The sequence below is a fragment of the Typha latifolia genome, chromosome 10 (genome assembly GCF_019914945.1).
Source record: "Typha latifolia isolate L0001 chromosome 10, TyphaL0001v2, whole genome shotgun sequence".
In the NCBI taxonomy this organism is placed as follows: domain Eukaryota; kingdom Viridiplantae; phylum Streptophyta; class Magnoliopsida; order Poales; family Typhaceae; genus Typha; species Typha latifolia.
In genome coordinates this window covers 10079461-10097887 of record NC_133095.1, presented here as the reverse complement: position 1 = coordinate 10097887, position 18427 = coordinate 10079461, and the positions used below count along the sequence as shown (strand labels likewise).

Here is an 18427-nt window from a genome sequence, read left to right as displayed (position 1 = left end):
AAAAATATATGATAGGACTGAGTATAGAGGAGTGATAAATTATAATAAGAGTTTAATAAGATATATAAGATAGAGAAAAATAACAGTAATGAATTATGATAAGATGTTTGAGAGAGGTTGGAGTCAAATTAGAATAAATTGGTTTGAGAGAGGTTGATAAATGATACTTATATTTTAAAATATAATAATTATGATATTTAGCTGTTATTCTGACACCTTATTCCTAAAGTGAACCGGGATCAGTGAAGCCCCTGGCCGGCCTTTGCCTATGTCCAAGCCCAAGTACTTTTAAAGTTTTAAATGTACATGGCTAGTCTCATGCCCTTGGCAAGAAGCGGAAAAATGGCGTCTTGGGCTTGCTCTCGATGCACCTTCCTCAATCCTCCCTCCCAGAAATCCACCTGCCAAATCTGCCTCTCTCCCTCCCTTCCTCCTCTCTCCTCCTCATCTTCTCCTTCTTCGTCCTCTTCTTCCTCTCTTCGTTGGTCTTGCCGTGCCTGCACCTTCTCCAACACCCCCGCATCAACCTCTTGCGAGGTCTGCGGCACCAGGGTCGCTTCCTCCTCCACTTTTTACGACGTTGGTCTCGACCCAGATGAGCTCTCCGACCCCTCCGTCGGTTCCGTCTTCCTCCCGCTCCAGCGATGCAGCCGTAAGCGCCGGGCGGCACTGCTTGATGGGTCTGATGGCCATCAGGAGAAGGTAGCAAGTAAGGAGGAAGTAGCGTCTTTGGATTTAGGTGGGTCTTTTCTTTTCCTTGTCGTTTTTGTCATTGCTTTATTTTTATATTTTTTTGTAGATAGAACAAGTTGCTTTCTTGGATATGGAGATTGGGGGAAAATGGGATGGGTGGGCAATTGAGTGCTGACTGAAAGGTGTATTTTTCTAGTAAGCATAATTGAGTTCCACCATATTTAAGGATGGGTTTGAAGTAATTCTATGGATGGGCTTGTTCATGTTGCTATCATTGCTGTAATTGGCGAGAAATAGCTGGTCTACTATGGCTTTGAAATTGTAAAGTAGTTTCTACTTTTAGTCCTAGAAGAAAGCAAGAAAAGCCTTTATTGAGGTGGAATAAGAATGAAGGTGCATTGCAGAAGATAGAGACAATGGAACAATTGATTTAAGAATGACCGGTAAGGGTTTATCTTGAATGTTTGCATGTTAGGAAATTCTATTGAGAATGGCCTCCAAGTGGCAAGTTGAAGCATATGTGTTGTTTCAATAGATTAATTGTTATAATGCATGGATGTTCTTTACTGGTCTAGTAAAAAAAAACATCCAATGGTATAATGGGCATTATATGCTAATAGAGAATAGATACTTTTGATTATTTTAAGAAATTTCCAAGTGTAAGAAATCTGTAGAGTCTAGAGACTCATTATATCCCAAGGTACTCAGATAATGTAGACTTCAAAATTGGAGGAGCACAATTGTTTTCATTTTTCTGAAGGCCTGAAATGGTCTTTTAGGGAAGAACTTGTATACAATTCTGGACCAATTTATGAGGGATTTTTGTTCTCACATTATCCTCTATTCTATCGAGAAAGCTTCTCCTTTTCTTTCAGTCAGAACTTATATTCTTTTTAATGAAGAACTATTGAATTACGTGAAACTTTTGCAACGTGTTGTTTTAAGAAAGTTTGAGTTTTTGCCCATTCATGTAAATGCTGGACCTTTTTTTTTTTTTAATTCTACCTTCCTTTGTAATTAGATAGCATGATTCATAGAAACTTAGTAAGTAAAGGTATCAGATCAATTCTACATAGAATTGATATCAAGTAGATAATTTGGTCTGAATATAATTCTGCTCCACTACAACTCGTTTATGATTCAATGGCTTGTTATGGTTTTAAGTAGCAATGCAATAGTTTTTTTTTTATTGATTTTATGTATTAATTTTAAATTTTCTTTAAAAAACTATCTGCTTAGTGCCTAGACATCAAGTGACATCTTGTCTTCCCATCCACCTGCTTACAATTTCTTAAACCTTGACCCTCATTTTCGTTAAATTGGTTTGGCTATAGAGCACTTCCAGAAGTTGGGAGGCCTCCATTGTAAAGTTATCATATTTTTACATTTTTATATCAAATCATATCAATTCCCAGTCTCTAAATACTGATGTCAAATTATTAACCTAGATTTGAGGCAGACAATAAAATTTCATGAACAGTTGTAAACCATATTTCAAGTAGTCACTTCATTTCAAGGAAAAAAGCTTTTAGATGTCATTCATAGCATCTAAGATACTTAAATGTGAGTAAGTTTCTCTTTCCTCCTGAAGACACACCAATGGGGTTCGTATATAATTCTATTCAAATTGTAAATATCATCATCATGTTATATATATGTTCTAGTGCAATCAATCAGGGTGGATGTGACCCTTGTATGATGTCCTCCACAAAGAGGATCATGTTAATTGACAATGCAAATGGAAAACAGTAGCAAAAAATATGGCCTTCTAGTCCAAGTGACCATTAGCTTTATTTCACTGCAGAGGGCACAGGGTTCAGAATGGATCTTTAGTCACATTTTGCTTCATCAACAAATGTAGTTCGAATAAATTTTAATTCCTCTATTATTTTGTTATTTGGATGGTGTCACATCCAAGGTGGTCATGAGTTTGAGTGTTGGAAAGAACCTATTCAGTAAAAATAGTAAGGATATATACATCTAGCCTCTGCAGAACTCGTGTTAGCACAAACATTGTGCACTGATCATTCTTTCTTCACTATTGTTCTGTTGTTGCATGGAATAGGTGATTAGCTCAAGTACTCACTGGAAACTAGGATAATACAAAGATGACATGGTATGAGTTACATTGCTATTCACTTTCTTTAGCACAAAGAGCAGATAACTATGGCAATGACACCTGCAGCCATCTTAACAGTATTGATCAACTTGGGATTAGGGCTTTCCTAGTTTAACAAAATCTCAACTTTGTCATTTTCTTGCTCTGTATGGCTAACTAAGACAAAATCATCTATTACACTGTAGCTTTTCCAGGTAAATTTGCCTTAGTAAGGATTACTCGACGGATTTCCTGTTTCAGATGAAACAATCTAAAATAGGCCATACTGGTTCCTTTTTGTGTAGATTGTATCCGGGCCAAATTTGGGATTCTGGCCTGCACATTACCCACCAATGACCTCAGAACTCCTGGCATATTGGATCTACTGCAATGTAGTAAAGAAACAAGAGAAAAAAAATTTAGTGCACAAAATACTTATAGATAACAGGGTTATATGACCACTTGCACCCCTAATGCGGTCAGAGCCACAGGTTTGGCTCATGCAACAAAGGAGGGGTCTTCAAAAGTTCCTTTAGACATGAAATAAAATTTAGAAGAAATATAGATGTCTGTTTTAATTTAGGTAGTTGTCTTGATCACTAGGCAACAATAAGGGAAGGTGTCAAACAGAAGACAAGATAGCTTCATTACTGTTGTGATTTCTGAGCATACATAATATATGACAATGCCCACATTTGTACTTTCCTTTATCTTGCAAACTTGGACTGTTGTGCATGAATTGGCCTAATCAACATCTTGTTCAGGCCTGTACATTCTTTCGCAATTTGATGGAACATAAACCATTAGTACCATCTATGTGATAATATCTTGCACATTTAAATTATGCAGCACAGCTTCTGAAAATTTGAAATTTGAATTGACTGTTTCTGATGTTTTTCTATGCTGAAAGCTACTATTGCTATTATACTCTCATGTTGGTCAGCTTTATAATTTAGGAAATACCAACCTCAGTTTGGCTAAGAGCACATTTAAAATCATGAGCTACAATGTCTGGTTTCGTGAAGATCTGGAGGTTTACAGGAGAATGGAAACCCTTGGCAACCTTATTCAGCAACATACACCTGATGTTGTGTGTTTCCAGGTCTGTCTTAGTTTTGAACTATACCTCAAGAAGACTTGCATATTCCTCTGATATGATGCTTGATCTTTTTATTACCATGGTTGGCATATTGCAGGAAGTGACCCCAAATATCTATCGTCTTTTTCAAGGCTCAAACTGGTGGAGAGAATACCAATGCTCACTGCCACATGAAACTGCAGCTGAGACACCATATTTCTGCATGCAGGTTTGATTTTCATATTGTCTTGCAGTCGAGGTTTCTTATGCTTTTGCAATAGTATAGGTCATTCAGAGTTATTCATTATGTGGTTTGTTCTGTTCATCATCTGTTTCATAATTCCTTTTGTATATTGGCCATTTAGGACTAACTCATTCCCAGTAAATTTGGGGATTAATCAAAAACTTAGAATGATATTTTGGAAATGATGTCATTTGTGGAATACAATTTACAAGCATGATTCGGCTTCTATTCTTAAGTGTTACTTTTGTCTTTCTTTAAGTACACATCTTAGCTTCTTATTGACTTGAAGAGAAAATGTGCAGACTTGAGAACATTGTCTTATTCTGAGATTAATGTTATTCAACTACTGAAAGCATTTCTTATATTCCAAAATAATTTGTTCTTACCAACCATACTGACTGTTAAAATTATCCTTTCTTTTAAAGTTTTTTCAGAGTGTTTTTATTCTTATAGGCAATTGCATTGAAAAGTATTTTAGGATTGTGAGTATGAAAGACCTCTACTGGTTGCAGATGAGCAAGTTGCCTATAAAATCATTTAGCAGCAAACCATTCATGAATTCTGTGATGGGTAGAGAGTTGTGCTTAGCTGATATCGAAATTAGAGATGGGAAGAACTTACTCATAGCTACAAGCCATCTAGAGAGCCCCTGTCCTGCCCCTCCTCGCTGGGATCAGATGTACAGCAAGGAACGCGTAGCTCAGGCGAATGAATCCCTTAACCATCTCCAAGGCTCACCTAATGTTATATTTGCTGGTGACATGAACTGGGATGACAAACTAGATGGCCCTTTTCCCCTACCGGAAGGGTGGATTGATGCTTGGATGGAGCTAAAGCCTGGAGAAAATGGTTGGACTTACGATACCAAGGCCAACCGCATGTTATCAGCCAATCGGACATTGCAGAAGAGATTGGACCGATTCATATGTAACTTGCAGGATTTCAAGATTGAAAGCATCCAAATGATTGGAATGGAAGCAATACCTGGACTTTCTTATTGTAAGGAGAAGAGAGTTCGGGGAGAGTTGCAGAATCTGGTGCTTCCTGTTTTGCCTAGCGATCACTTTGGCTTGCTTTTGACCATTTCCAGCTTGTGATATCGCCTGGTAACAAACTCTGAATACTGATATATTCTGTAAACAGAGTTCTATAGTATGTCATTTTGGTTTCGCCATCAGTCCTTGGGAGTCGTATTAAGCTGATAGTTGTCTCATTTTGGAAAATCTGAATGATGGGAAGTCCTGTAACTAGACCTAGTTATCGTGCTTATACTGCTATCACGTTCTGTTAAACGTTCGCTGCAATGTGAAGTGATTCATGTGTTCATGACAACAAATGCAATATTTAAGTCCTTGTCTACCTTCTTAAAATGCTACCTTCTTAAAATGCAATATGTGCATCTTGAGTGAAGTGTTTGAAGATTCATACTGCTCTTTTAACACTTAATTTAACCTTTCTATGGCTTCATTTTCTCCCTATGATGGAGATCTTTATCACGTGCTGAATTGCCTCTTGTTCATCAAGTGATTAGCCTCTCCAGGAGGAGTAATTTGGGTTTTAGGCAGGAAAATGCTTGAATCATGCATTTAATTGTTTAAATTTTTTGAAGCTTTCAAGCATCTATTCAGTTAGGTAATGATGGTGACTTTAGCTTTTTTTCCATGATGCTTTTCCAAATTATTAATCCAAGTCTTCAACCCATGATTCCCATTTTGTTAAAGATGGACTTAATGGTAGATGCTGGATGATGTCGCTATCGCCCTTTTTCTCTTGAAGGTGGATTAATTGAATCTAGTAAGCTCCTTTCCCTAAGATAGGATACACCTTTATTCTACCATATTTGAAATTAAGATGGAATAAGTCTTTTTTTATTGAAGGTGGCCCATAATTCCGAATAATAAAGCCTATATTTCTACTAGAGTTTGCGAGCTATTGTCGTCATAAGTGACGAAGGCCACTATCTAAGAAGCTGACGTCCTTGATAATGTTTTTTTTTTTTTCGATTAAAGGAGCTAAACAACTCAGCTAATGGTTACATCACGGGGCCAAATATTTTCCAGTCTATCCAACTCTAAATTTTTTGCTAATTTAGGGGGTGGGCTATTTGGCCTAATCCACTGGTTTCCCACAGTCGACTTCCTACCTACATTAGCTAGCCAATCAGTTGCCCTGTTACCTTCCCGGTAAGTATGCTTAAACAAAATTTTACAAAAGCCAGATACCATTGACACACACCTTTGGGATATCCCTCTCAGCCTCCAAGGACGACTGCTCTCCCTTTTGATAACTTTGATTATATTTAAAGCATTTGATTCCACTATCACCTATTCCTATCTTCCATGGGTTGCTTCTAGCCCCAGCAACAAAGCCCACATCTCACAGTAGCTCACAGAGTCCCCCCTTATCGGGTTCGCTACTTCATGGAGGAGTCTGCCCTCGCAATCTTTGACTATGACTCCGGCACCCCCTAGCAATCACCAACCTTGAATGATCCGTCAATATTTACCTTGACCCAGCCCCGCTGAGGTTGTTCCCACTGCACACGTAACTAGAGGTTCACTGGTCTTCTCGCAACCTCCGCCACCTGCATGTACTCTTGTGCCAAAGCTGCAGCCTTGCGAGCAATCGCATAAGCTCCTATGCGCCTGTCTTGGAATACCCTCGCGTTTCTCGCCTTCCAGATCTCCCAAATTGTAGCCGCAATTGCCGTCTTTATCAGAGTATCCCTTGCCTGGTCCATACTCCATGTTTGAGTAATCCACTCCGATCCCACCCTGAAGTCCTGCCACTGCTCCTCCTCAAGCTCTCTCGCCAGACTGACCCACATCTCCAACGCAAAGCGGCACGCGTAAAATAGGTGGGTTCCTGTCTCCGGGAATATGCCACACATCTCGCAATTCATCTTTGGGCCGCATCTCAGCCCGTAAAGGTATTCCCAAGTTGGCACCTGTTCCCGAAAGAGCTTCCATAGGAAGCCTCTAACGCGGGGCGCTACCGGTAGCTCCCACATCTTTTTCCAACTAGTCCAGTCCTGCTTTGTCTCCCCTCTCAAAAACTTGTATATCGACTTCGTGTTTGCATCTCCAGTGGTGCCCGGAACCCAAACCCATAGGTCCTCCATCACTCACCTCCAAGCTCCATCGTGGCAATATCGAATGCGACATCTCTTCCAAAGCACCGCTGTATCATGGTGACGTTCCACCCATTGTTCACCAGGAGATCTGCCACCAAGGGGCATCGCCAGAGACTATCAATGTCCATAACAAGTGGCAACCGACTAAAAGGTACTCCCGACACCCAAGCCTCCTCCATGACGCTAGTACTCTGTCCGTTGCCAATGCTCTTACGGAACCCTTCCCGGAGTCTCGTCGCCGTCTGGCAGATAGCCCGCCATATCCAGGAGCACTTTGCCTTTGGGTTTCCATCCCATGGATTAAGCGGTCCATATTTTGCCCTAACCATGCTCACCCAAGGTGTTTACGGTCTTTTAACACACTTAGCACGTGCTTGTCCATCAGGGCCACTTTCGCTGTTTGCAAACAACGGAGAGCCATTCCTCCCTCCTGTTTTGCCTTGGTCATTGTCTCCCATCTGAGGAGATGGAGCCCGCGGTGCCCCTCTCCCTTTTCCCAAATGAAGGCTCTTGCTATCTTCATAATAGTCTCCAAGATGGAGTCCGGAATCCACGTTGCCCCCAACCAATAGTAAGGTAAGGTTAGAAGGGTTGATTGCACCAACGTAATCCTCCCTGCTAGAGAAAGTGTGTTTCGTTTCCAACCAGCCAAGCACTGTCGCACCCTCTCCACTAGCTCTTGATGTCCGCGTACCGGGATACGGGCCCCCGAGATCTTTACCCCTAGGTATGTGAACGACATCTTTGGTGGCTTGCGGTCCAGGAGGCGAAGTATCTCATTTTTCTCCATCTCAGGCATCCATGGTGGTAGGAATACCTTTGACTTATCACTGTTTACCTTTTGGTTCGTTAGCTTCGAATAATGCTCCAACATTTTCCTCATCTCCTCCACATTCTCCTTGTTGGCTTTGGCCACTAGTAAGAGATCATCAGCATATAGGAGGCACTATGGTCCCAGTCCTCTAACTGAACCCTTCCAGTAACCCGTCACTAACTTGCACATTAAGCAAGGAGGTTAGGACTTGGTAGCACATTATGAAGAGGTAAGGCGACAGAGGGTCACCTTGCCGAAGTCCCCTCTGCGGCGTTATCCACTTCAATGTGGTTCCATTGACTATGATCCCGTATCTTAGCAATGTGATGCACGCCTCCACCCATTTGATCCATTTCACCGGGAAATGCATAGCTGTGAGGGTTTAAGGATAGCTTGCCAAGATAGCCGATTGTACGCCTTCTCCATATCCATTTTAGCCATCAACAGCGGTACAGAGGTTCGATCATGCATCAGCGAATGCGCCATTTCTTGTGCCGCAATGATATTATGATGGATTGACCTACCGCTCACGAAGGCCGACTGCTCTGGTCCAATTAGCTTGCACAGCAGCGGTTTCATTTGTCCCACTAGAAGCTTCACAATCACCTTGTAAGCTGTATTACATAAGGAAATCGGTCGGAAGTCCTTAACCTCAACCGGTTTTTCCTTCTTTGGGATGAGGGTGATGAACGTGTCTCCCCATTGCTTGGGAAGCCTACTTTTTTCAAAGAAGGTTAGAATGGCCTTATAGAGGTGTGTGCCCATAGTCTCCCAATATTTGGTGAATACTTCAGCTTGAAGGCCATCTGGGCCTGGAGCCTTTTTGTGATGCAGGCTCCAGACTGCCTCTTTAATCTCCTCCGTGGAGAACAGAGTAACTAAGTTGTTTGCCTCCCTATCCGTCAAGGTCGGCAAGGTTGGGATAGTGTTCCAGTCCACCTCCTCCGCTTTGACCGCCACGTTCGGACCCCATAATGCTAGGTAGTATCGCTGGAAGCATTCTTTAATCCCCTCGTGATCAGTCACCCATTGCCCATCATCTTTTTGGATTCCAGCCACTCGGTTTTGTTGTCGGCGGATGGTCGCGGTAAGGTGGTAGAACTTAGTATTCCGATCTCCATCCTTCACCCATTGTACCTGCGATCTTTGAAGCCACTTCAAATTGATCTGTCGACTCAGTGCACACTTTTTGTTGTAGCTGGCTCGTAGCATACCTTGCTCCTCCACATTGAGCCCCGCACTAGCATCCTTTGCTTCTAGGGCTTCAATAGTTTGTTGCGTCACCTTCAGTCTCATCTCCACCGAACCCACTGCCTCTTTGCTCCATGCTTTTAGGGCCTTTTGCATGTTCTTAACCTTGTGCGTGAATGCATGCAGTGGGTTACCTCTACACCTCTTGCTCCAGACCTGATCCAGCACCCCTTTGATAAGACCCGATCCAACCTAACCCAAATATGATCCTCCCTTGGTTTGTTGTTACACTAGGTAAAGGGAACTCCTTCAAACCCTAGGTCGCACAGCTCGCCCTGACGAACGAAGTCGCAAAAGGCTTTAGCCTTCGGCCCTAGTGTAACTGAGCCAACACACCTCTTTTCCTGAGAATTAAGGATGGCGTTAAAATCTCCCATCATTACCCATGGTACTTTTGGTATGTCAGTGGCAGCCAACTCTCTCCACAAATCAAGTTGCTCAGGGAAGTTGTTGCTGGCATACACAGCCATCATCCCCCAAGTCCCGCCGTTGATCGGAGAGATGACCATACGGGCAGCATATCTAGAGGCTGCTACCACATCCACCCATCCCATCTTCGGCTTCCAAAGGATCAGGATGCCCCTAGAAGCACCCACCGCCGGGATAGCAAAGTGAGACCACTGCCGTCCCATAGCCTTTGCTATTATGTTACCCTTGCTCCAATCTACATGGGTTTCCACCAGACAAAGAATGTCTAAATTATGCTCCCGATTCAGGTCTCTACATCTGTCCAAAACCTCCTTCTTCAAGGCTCCTCTACAGTTCTAAATAATGCTCTTAACCATTATCAATGACTACGGTATTGAGTCGATGAGGAGTGCACCTCAAGCTTTCCTCCCCCTCTTTAGGGTCGGCGAGTCCTTCTCCATAGCAGCATCCACCTCCATTTTGTCCTGTACTACTGATGTCGTTGAGGTTACCAGCGTTAGAGCTCGTTCCTTGTTAGCCATTTGCTCCTCCCTCTCCGATCCTATGCCAACCACTTCCTCCTGGAGGTTTCATTTGAGCAGCACCACCGCCTTGGCGTGCTCTTCCGGCGGCAACTATTGCATCTTGGATGGCGGTTTGATCCCTATGGACGCCACTCCATTCGATACCACCCCTTTAGGGTAAACTTCCAATGGAGCGAATATTTTCATCTTAGGGTTCTTAGTAGTTTTTACGTAGGCCGAGCATCCCCCTCGACTATGTCCATGCCCACAGTGAATTATGATCTCATCCATTGATGCAGTTTGCGGCCAACGAATAGCCACGTTACCTTCCACCCTATCTGAGGTCGTATTAGAGTCTTGTTTGGCCTCGAGCTCACCCCGCTTCCCGCTTTCATCATTTTGTGGCCCCATGTCCTCAACAACATTTAATGCTGTTTCATTATGCTAAATGTTTTTATCCGCATCCCTTTTCCCGTTGATATGGTTGCCTTTCTGGTGTAACCTAGTCTTTTCCTTCCCCCAGGTATCCTCCTGTTGCGTCGAAGGTTTGCCTCGCTCCCAAGTTCCTTTGGTGCGTAGCTCCCAATGTAGCACTTGTTTCCTTTTCTCAGCTTTGTTCTGCTGCATACCACCCGGGGTACTGGTCATACCTTGGCTTCCCGACACCTGCTTGGGTTGAGTGTCTGTCACGGTCCTCCTAGCATAGCTCGAGCTGACACGACCTTCCTTGCCCCTACCTACTACCCCATTACGCCACCTCTCCTGATTGGCCTGATCTTTGTATGCCCCCGTCGCCCGCGGTGTGTCCCTCGCCGGAGCTCTTGGTCCCTCCGCTCGCCGGTGGCTGCTAATACCTTTAGCTTTCCTTGTCACTTTCATCCAGGGGCCATAGGTGGAGTATTCCTTCCCCTCTGTGGACTCGTTCCTCACCTTTGATTCCCTTCCAGCATTTCCACCTTTATCATCTTATTGTCCATCACCTTCTCCGGTCCTCCCGCCTGTCTGGCTGGTTGGACATTCATCGCACACATGTCCTATGCGGCCACAGTTGAAGTAGATCACTGGAACTCCTTCATAGATCACCCTTTGTTCGAGATTATTCTCTTTCGGACCTAGCCATACAGCCTGTTTTAATGGTTGACCCAGATCCACCTCCACACAGACTCTAGCGAATCTACTTCGAGAGTGATCGAGTGTTGTTTCATCGACTCTTAATGGCTTGCCAAAGTATGCGGCAACCGGGATAAGTGATTCTAGTTCCCAATACTCCTGGGGTAGATTGTGTAGCTGAATCCATACCGGGGCAGTGGTGAAAGCTTGCGGCGTTGGCCTGAAGTCATCCCGCCATTGTATGAGGTTAAGGACCATGCCCCCAGCGTCCAAGGTCCGTTGGTAAGGACATACATCATATCCTCTTCCCTATCAAACCTGAATATGTAGAAGCCCTCAGCCATGTCCGAAATCACGAACCCATCGATTCCATTCCACAGTTGTGCAAGCATGCCCTTCAACCTAGGGAGTGGGATGGATGCTCTAAGGAACCGTCCAAACAGAGAGAGTCTCCACCTTGCTCTGCATTTGGCGAGTGTCGTCGGGTCGATAATGACGCAGTCCTCCGTTTGCTCATTCAACTTGGCTAATATTTCCTCTGGTATTTTACCTGTCTTCCCCTATGGCTTCTCCTTCCCGGCCACCACCGAGGCCCACGACTTCCCTACAGTGTTGTGTGTCGGTACCGAGCCGGTGGTTTCGATGGTTTCGAGGAAGAGGCGCGGCGAAATTGCAAATCTTCTCCTCCAGCAGGTGCTGGAGGTGTCTTCCCACCGATTCCTTGCATGTCTTCTCATCTAACCTCTTTTATTATTTTTGGTTCAAGAAAGAGGAGGATAAGATCGATCGTCCTTGATAATGTTGATGAGGAGCAAACGAGTCTATCTCTACTTACCGTGATGGTGAATGCACATGAGATCCTCTCTAGGGTAGGCAGCTTCTATAGCAAACATAGAGTTGTATAGATCATAATAATTTGCCTCATATTATCCTTTTCTACATACCACCTCTGAATGTATTTTTTTTGTGACACATAGGCTCATGAACTATTGAAAATATTGCACTCTTAACATCGTAAAAAAAAAGCTAAAAAAATAAAAATAAAAAATACCCTCTCAAAAAGGTACAAATTCTTCGACAAACTAGAATTTCTCTCTTCTTTCCTCTAAAATATATAGGTAAATATGTCATATAGCTACTCACAACTAATAAGGAAAGTGAGATTCCCGTTGAAAAAAAGACATCTCGAAAAGGTACAAGTTCTTTGACATACTAGAATTTTTCTTTTCTTTTCTTTAAATATATGGGTAAATATGTCATCACAACCAAGACGTGATTGCTTATAGATATAGAAGATACGAAAACACAACGGAAGAGGTATTTAAGATATTTTAAATAGTTTAGAAAATATGTGTCATAAAAGAAAAAAAGTTTAACCGATGATAATTCACATGATTTAAATATAATTAACCCTTTTGTTATTAGCAAAAGTTATTACGTACGAAGTAAATTATTTCAAAATGACAAAATAACCCTTATTTTACTTTGACAATAGTAATTCTTATTCTATAAATATAATATTTTTTTCTTATTATGCTAATTTGTTGGGAAAATACATTTTATTTTACCTACTTATAGTAAGGTCAAATTTCTTATTACTGATTAATTCAACAGTTTATATCAATTTATAATAAATAAAATTACTAATTCAGATTATATATACATATAACTTGATATTAATGAGAATTAAAAGTTACCGAGTAAAATAAATAAGTTTGGAAGTCACTTTACTTAGTAGGCGAGACTGTCTCTCTGGCTTCTTTTTCCAACAGGAATCTCACTTTCCCTCTTTCTTACCAAACCTATCATAATCATACCCAGTAACCAGCTGAAGGAGCGATTTGCTTATATATATATCACCATGAAGTCCACCCAAACCAATTAAGAGAAAATTACGAGAAGGTACAAAGAGAGGGAGGAGGATATGAGCAACTCAGACAGCGGAGAGGAGGAAGATCATGGCCCGTCGTTTCTCAAGATCGGCGCCGCCGTCGCAGGGACGGCTCTTCTGGCCCTCGGTGCATGGAATCTCGCCTCCTCGTCCTCCTCATCCTCATCGTCGCCGGATTGGCGTGACGACCGCAAGGAGAGAAGGGTAGCCGTACCGGAGACGGCGAGGAGTACTACTCGGTCAGGTCGCGGTGGTGGACGGAATCCTTATTTGCAAAAGCGTGGTAAATTTAAGGGGCTAATTTTTCCATATATAATTAAAACCTTCCTAAATTCACTTTATTTGTCATGCATTTATATTTGATATAGTGGGCTCAGAAGACCAGTTTCAGGCTTGGCTCGGCTCGGCTCGGCTCAAGTCGAGAGCTGAGGGTAAGATGAGCGGAAGCCTATTTTTGAGCTGAACTCCAGTCGAACCCAAGCCTAGATTTATAAATACTTTAAACCCACTATTGAAATTATAAATTTTTATTAAAAAATAATCTTAAATAAAAGAGGTCTGATCGAAACAAAAACATCACCACTTTAATTATACAAACTTTAGAGTTTTTGTTCGATATAAATCTTCACACCGAACGTAAAAACCTAACTTACCATCAAAATTTCATCAATTTGATTGTAAAAATAGCAGAAACACTCTTATTCCTGTTTGATTACTTATACTCATTTCAGTTGTGACTTGTGAGTTCTGAGCATATATAGTAAGCAGAAACACTCTTATTTGCATTGCCCACTTTCCCTTGCAAATCTGGACTATTGGAATGAGAATTTATGCATGTTCAAGTCTGTACTCTCTTTCACCATCTGACTGATGACATCTCTGGTTAAATATATTTAACTTTCTGGAGCACAACTTGTGGGAAAATTGAAAAATTTAATTTGCTCTTCTATTTATTACTCTCTAAGTTGGTAAGTTGCACATTTTTAAGGAAATGCCAACCTCAGTTTGACGAAGAGCACGTTCAAAATGATGAGCTACAATGTTTGGTTTCGTGAAGATCTGGAAGTTTATAGGAGAATGGAAGGCATTGGCAGCCTTATTCAGCAACATGCACCTGATGTTGTATGTTTCCAGGTTATTCAGCATCCTTACCTCAAGATAATTTGGTATCTTCATTCCTCAGGCATGATGTTCGGTTTTCTATATATTTACCATAGTTACTTAGCGTATCGCAGGAAGTGACCCCGAATATTTATCGTCTTTTCCGAAGCTCGAATTGGTGGAAAGAATACAAATGCTCACTGCCACATGAAACTGCAGCTAAGACACCGTATTTCTGCATGCAGGTTTGATCTTCATATTGATTCTTGCCGTCAAGGTTTCTTAGCATTTTGCAAATTTTCTCTTTCTTTTTTAAAGTACACTTAGATTAACCCAAAAGAATTTGTTCTTACCAACCGAACTGACTGTTAAAATTATCATCCTTTCTTTTAAAGATTTTTCAGAGTGTTTTTATTCTTATAGGCAATTGCATTGAAAAGTATATTAGAATTGTTAGTATGAAAGACCTCTACTGGTTGCAGATGAGCAAGTTGCCTATAAAATCATTTAGCAGCAAACCATTCATGAATTCTGTGATGGGTAGAGAGTTGTGCTTAGCTGATATCGAATTCAGAGATGGGAAAAACTTACTCATAGCTACAAGCCATCTAGAGAGCCCCTGTCCTGCCCCTCCTCGCTGGGATCAGATGTACAGCAAGGAACGCGTAGCTCAGGCGAATGAATCCCTTAACCATCTCCAAGGCTCACCTAATGTTATATTTGCTGGTGACATGAACTGGGATGACAAACTAGATGGCCCTTTTCCCCTACAGGAGGGGTGGATTGATGCTTGGATGGAGCTAAAGCCTGGAGAAAATGGTTGGACTTACGATACCAAGACGAACCGCATGTTATCAGCGAATCGGACATTGCAGAAGAGATTGGACCGGTTCATATGTAACTTGCAGGATTTCAAGATTGAAAGCATCCAAATGATTGGAATGGAAGCAATACCTGGACTTTCTTATTGTAAGGAGAAGAGGGGAGTTCGGGGACAGTTGCAGAATCTGGTGCTTCCTGTTTTGCCTAGCGATCACTTTGGCTTGCTTTTGACCATTTCCAGCTTGTGATATCGCATGGTAACAAACTCTGAATACTGATATATTCTGTAAACAGAGTTCTATAGTATGTCATTTTGGTATCGCCATCAGTCCTTGGAGTCGTATTAAGCTGATAGTTGTCTCATTTTGGAAAATCTGAATGATGGGAAGTCCTGTAACTAGACCTAGTTATCGTGCTTATACTGCTATCACGTTCTGTTAAATGTCCGCTGGAATCACTTCAATGTGAGGTGATTCTTGTATTCATGACAACAAATGCAATATTTAAGTCCTTGTCTACCTTCTTAAAATGCAATATGTGCATCTTGAGTGAAGTGTTTGAGCTGAATTGCCTTTTGTCCATCAAGTGTTTAGCCTCTCCAGGAGGAGTAATTTGGGTTTTAGGCAGGAATATGCTTGAATCATGCATTTATGTTGGGTTTTAGCTTTTGTTCCATGATGCTTTTTCAAATTATTAGTCCAAGTCTTCATCCCATGATTCCCATTTTGTTAAAGATGGACTTAATGGTAGATGCTGGATGATGTCGCTATCGCCCTTGTTCTCTTGAAGGTGGATTAATTGAATCTAGTAAGCTCCTTTCCCTAAGAAAGGGTACACATTTATTCTCCCATATTTGAAATTAAGATGGAATAAGTCTTTTTTTATTGAAGGTGGCCTATAATTCCGAATAATAAAGCCTATATTTCTACCAGAGTTGGCGAGCTAATGGGCAGACTTATTGGCATATAACAAAATTTTGCCGTCATAAGTGACGAAGGCCACTATCTAAGAAGCTGACGTCCTTGATAATGTTGATGAGGAGCAACGACTCTATCTCTACTTACCACGATGGTGAATACCCATGAGATTCTCTCTAGGGTAGGTAGCTTCTTTAGAGTATATATATATATATATATATATATATATATATATATATATATATATATATATATATATATATACGTATGTATTTCTAGCAATTTATTATATATTAATATGTATAGAATGTTATAGTAGGCTTACATATTATTATTTTATATGATTAAGTAAAGACTACATTATATGTAATTCCCAATTAGCCAAGCAAGAGTAAGAATAAAAATAATTGTAACTAGATTTTCATAAACTAATATTTTTATTTATAATTAAATATAATTAGCTGCTGTATGTTTATATAAAAAGAGATTAACCATTATATATTTACTCTATAATTAGCAAACTAGGTTCTTAATAAATAAATATAATTTGTAGTAGTAGCATATTAATATTATTAGAATTAAATGTATAATATAAATCTAGTTAATAAAAGAAAGGAGTAATTAGAACCTAATAAATCATCATAATGGGTTCTTGTACTAAAAGGTTGGCTACGAAATAATTTCTTTAAAATCTGAATTTATAGCAGAAAATAGTCCGCACAATCGTGGGAAAATATTCGTCAGATATTTCTCTTTAGTCAGAAAATTACGAAACCAAGTGGATTAGATTTATAACTTCCTGATCTACAACTTTCGTATTTACACCCTTCACAGATTTGAACTGCAACTAGGACAAACACGGAATAACGTGGGTGATGGTGGTGATGATAGGTGGAGTGGATGTTAGGGTTATGGATGGGTATGGAGATGAAGGTGGATAGTGGATGTGATTAAGGGATATAGAAGAAAAGAATGAAGTGATCAAGATCCCAAAGAAGAGGGGTGACTCGACAGTTGAGGGAGATTAGAAGTTAGGAGAAACCTTGCCAACGATAGATGTGGAAGGATGGTGAAAAGGGAGGAGGGAGAGAGTTTAGAGAAGATAGTATAATGAATTTGCTTGTCATCCACATATATATAAAGGCTAGCCAACAAGTCCTAAAACAATAACCCTAATTTTAGAGGATTCCCGCCAATAGCGTTTGAACGCACTCGATTGCGTTCGAACGCACAAAAGACATTCTCTGTATGTGCTAACACAATGTAGGCATTCGAACGCGCCTGATCGCGTTCGAATGCGCATTACGCGTTCTCTGTATTTGCGAACCTAATGCAGGCGTTCGCAAGGGCATTCGAACGCGACCCCTCCTGCGTTCGAACGCAACCTATAGGAATTTTATTTTAATAAAAATAAACAACTAATGCAGTAAGTAAAGATTCTAACTAAATGTATCAGTCCACCACGCTTCTCCCACCTTGCCCTCAAGGTGAAAAGTTAGGGAAACGCTCTAAAATGTCAGTCTCTAACTCCCATGTCGCCTCATCGGATGGCTTGCCAAGCCACTCAACTAGAGTCTCCATCTCCAATCTGGTACCATGTCGTCGTCGGCGCCTAGCAAGTACACGAACTGGCTCTACAATCTTTTGTTAGGTTTACATGTACAAAATATTCATTTTGAATTAATTGTTGGCAATTGTGTACAAAATATTCTAAGTGTATTGTTTACATGTATATGAGCTTTACACAAGTGTAGAAAATCTCTAGTTTGAAGAATTGCAAAATTGTTAGAGCAAAGTTGATGAGATCAAGTCATACCGTTCGAACGCACCAACGAAGTTTGAAAATCTTAGACTTTCATAAGTACGGATAAGACTTGGATTTGGCTCTATCTTGAAGATCATATATAAAGATTGTGATGCCCTATCTCTAGGGTGGTTGAAGAAGCATTATTGAAGTAGACTTCTTGAGGATCTATCTTTAAGATCATATATAAGGATTGTGAAACCCTATCGCTAGGATAGTTGAAGAAGGATTATTGAAGGAGACTTCTTGAGGCTACATTGGTTCTTTAACGAACAAGGTTCCACTCATTTACAAGAATTTAATCTTTTGTCTTAAGGGCTATCTAGACGAAAGATCAATCTCGAGGGTTACTGAGATTGGACTTCAATCACGAGAAGCAGTGAATCGTGGGTTCTAGCGATTAAGACTAAGAGGAACAAAGTCGTTTGGATCGACGGGTTGTTTTGTGAGTTAGTCTTGTAACTGCTACTATCATAGTGATTAGTTTTGATCCGAGTTTGGATCCGTGGTTTTTTTCCCGATTAAGTTTTTCCACGTTA

At 41.0% G+C, this 18427-nt stretch overlaps 4 protein-coding genes across 4 annotated transcripts; 2 read left to right on the top strand and 2 right to left on the bottom strand.

Annotated features, from left to right (window-relative positions):
- The first annotated feature begins 261 nt into the window (after positions 1-261).
- On the top strand, positions 262-5483 carry LOC140796931 (uncharacterized). Its single transcript, XM_073150148.1, has 4 exons — positions 262-739; positions 3748-3893; positions 3988-4098; positions 4626-5483. Exons 1-4 carry the CDS (start codon positions 301-303, stop codon positions 5208-5210), a joined length of 1281 nt encoding a protein of 426 aa, XP_073006249.1. The 5' UTR covers positions 262-300; the 3' UTR covers positions 5211-5483.
- Positions 5484-6661: 1178 nt separating this feature from the next.
- Positions 6662-7234, bottom strand: LOC140795998 (uncharacterized). The gene has a single exon (XM_073148836.1). It carries the CDS (start codon positions 7232-7234, stop codon positions 6662-6664), a length of 573 nt encoding a protein of 190 aa, XP_073004937.1.
- Positions 7235-7577: 343 nt separating this feature from the next.
- On the bottom strand, positions 7578-9407 carry LOC140795997 (uncharacterized). Its single transcript, XM_073148834.1, has 2 exons — positions 8585-9407; positions 7578-8161 (listed from the first exon to the last, which is right to left on the bottom strand). Exons 1-2 carry the CDS (start codon positions 9405-9407, stop codon positions 7578-7580), a joined length of 1407 nt encoding a protein of 468 aa, XP_073004935.1.
- Positions 9408-13086: 3679 nt separating this feature from the next.
- Positions 13087-15696, top strand: LOC140796337 (uncharacterized). The gene is made up of 4 exons (XM_073149330.1): positions 13087-13527; positions 14233-14378; positions 14480-14590; positions 14828-15696. Exons 1-4 carry the CDS (start codon positions 13278-13280, stop codon positions 15413-15415), a joined length of 1095 nt encoding a protein of 364 aa, XP_073005431.1. The 5' UTR covers positions 13087-13277; the 3' UTR covers positions 15416-15696.
- Positions 15697-18427: the final 2731 nt, after the last annotated feature.

Bases quoted from the DNA above. Each gene is read 5' to 3' on its own strand.
- LOC140796337 (XM_073149330.1), top strand. From the start codon at position 13,278: ATGAGCAACTCAGACAGCGGAGAGGAGGAAGATCATGGCCCGTCGTTT. The intron at 13,528-14,232 runs GTAAATTTAAGG...CACATTTTTAAG, and splicing joins TCCTTATTTGCAAAAGCGTG to GAAATGCCAACCTCAGTTTG. The intron at 14,591-14,827 runs GTTTGATCTTCA...TACTGGTTGCAG, and splicing joins CACCGTATTTCTGCATGCAG to ATGAGCAAGTTGCCTATAAA.
- LOC140795997 (XM_073148834.1), bottom strand. From the start codon at position 9,407: ATGCAAAAGGCCCTAAAAGCATGGAGCAAAGAGGCAGTGGGTTCGGTG. The intron at 8,162-8,584 runs GTAGGTCAATCC...ATCTCTTACTAG, and splicing joins GCAGTCGGCCTTCGTGAGCG to TGGCCAAAGCCAACAAGGAG.
- LOC140796931 (XM_073150148.1), top strand. From the start codon at position 301: ATGTACATGGCTAGTCTCATGCCCTTGGCAAGAAGCGGAAAAATGGCG. The intron at 740-3,747 runs GTGGGTCTTTTC...TTTATAATTTAG, and splicing joins AGTAGCGTCTTTGGATTTAG to GAAATACCAACCTCAGTTTG. The intron at 3,894-3,987 runs GTCTGTCTTAGT...GGCATATTGCAG, and splicing joins CTGATGTTGTGTGTTTCCAG to GAAGTGACCCCAAATATCTA.
- LOC140795998 (XM_073148836.1), bottom strand. From the start codon at position 7,234: ATGGAGGACCTATGGGTTTGGGTTCCGGGCACCACTGGAGATGCAAAC.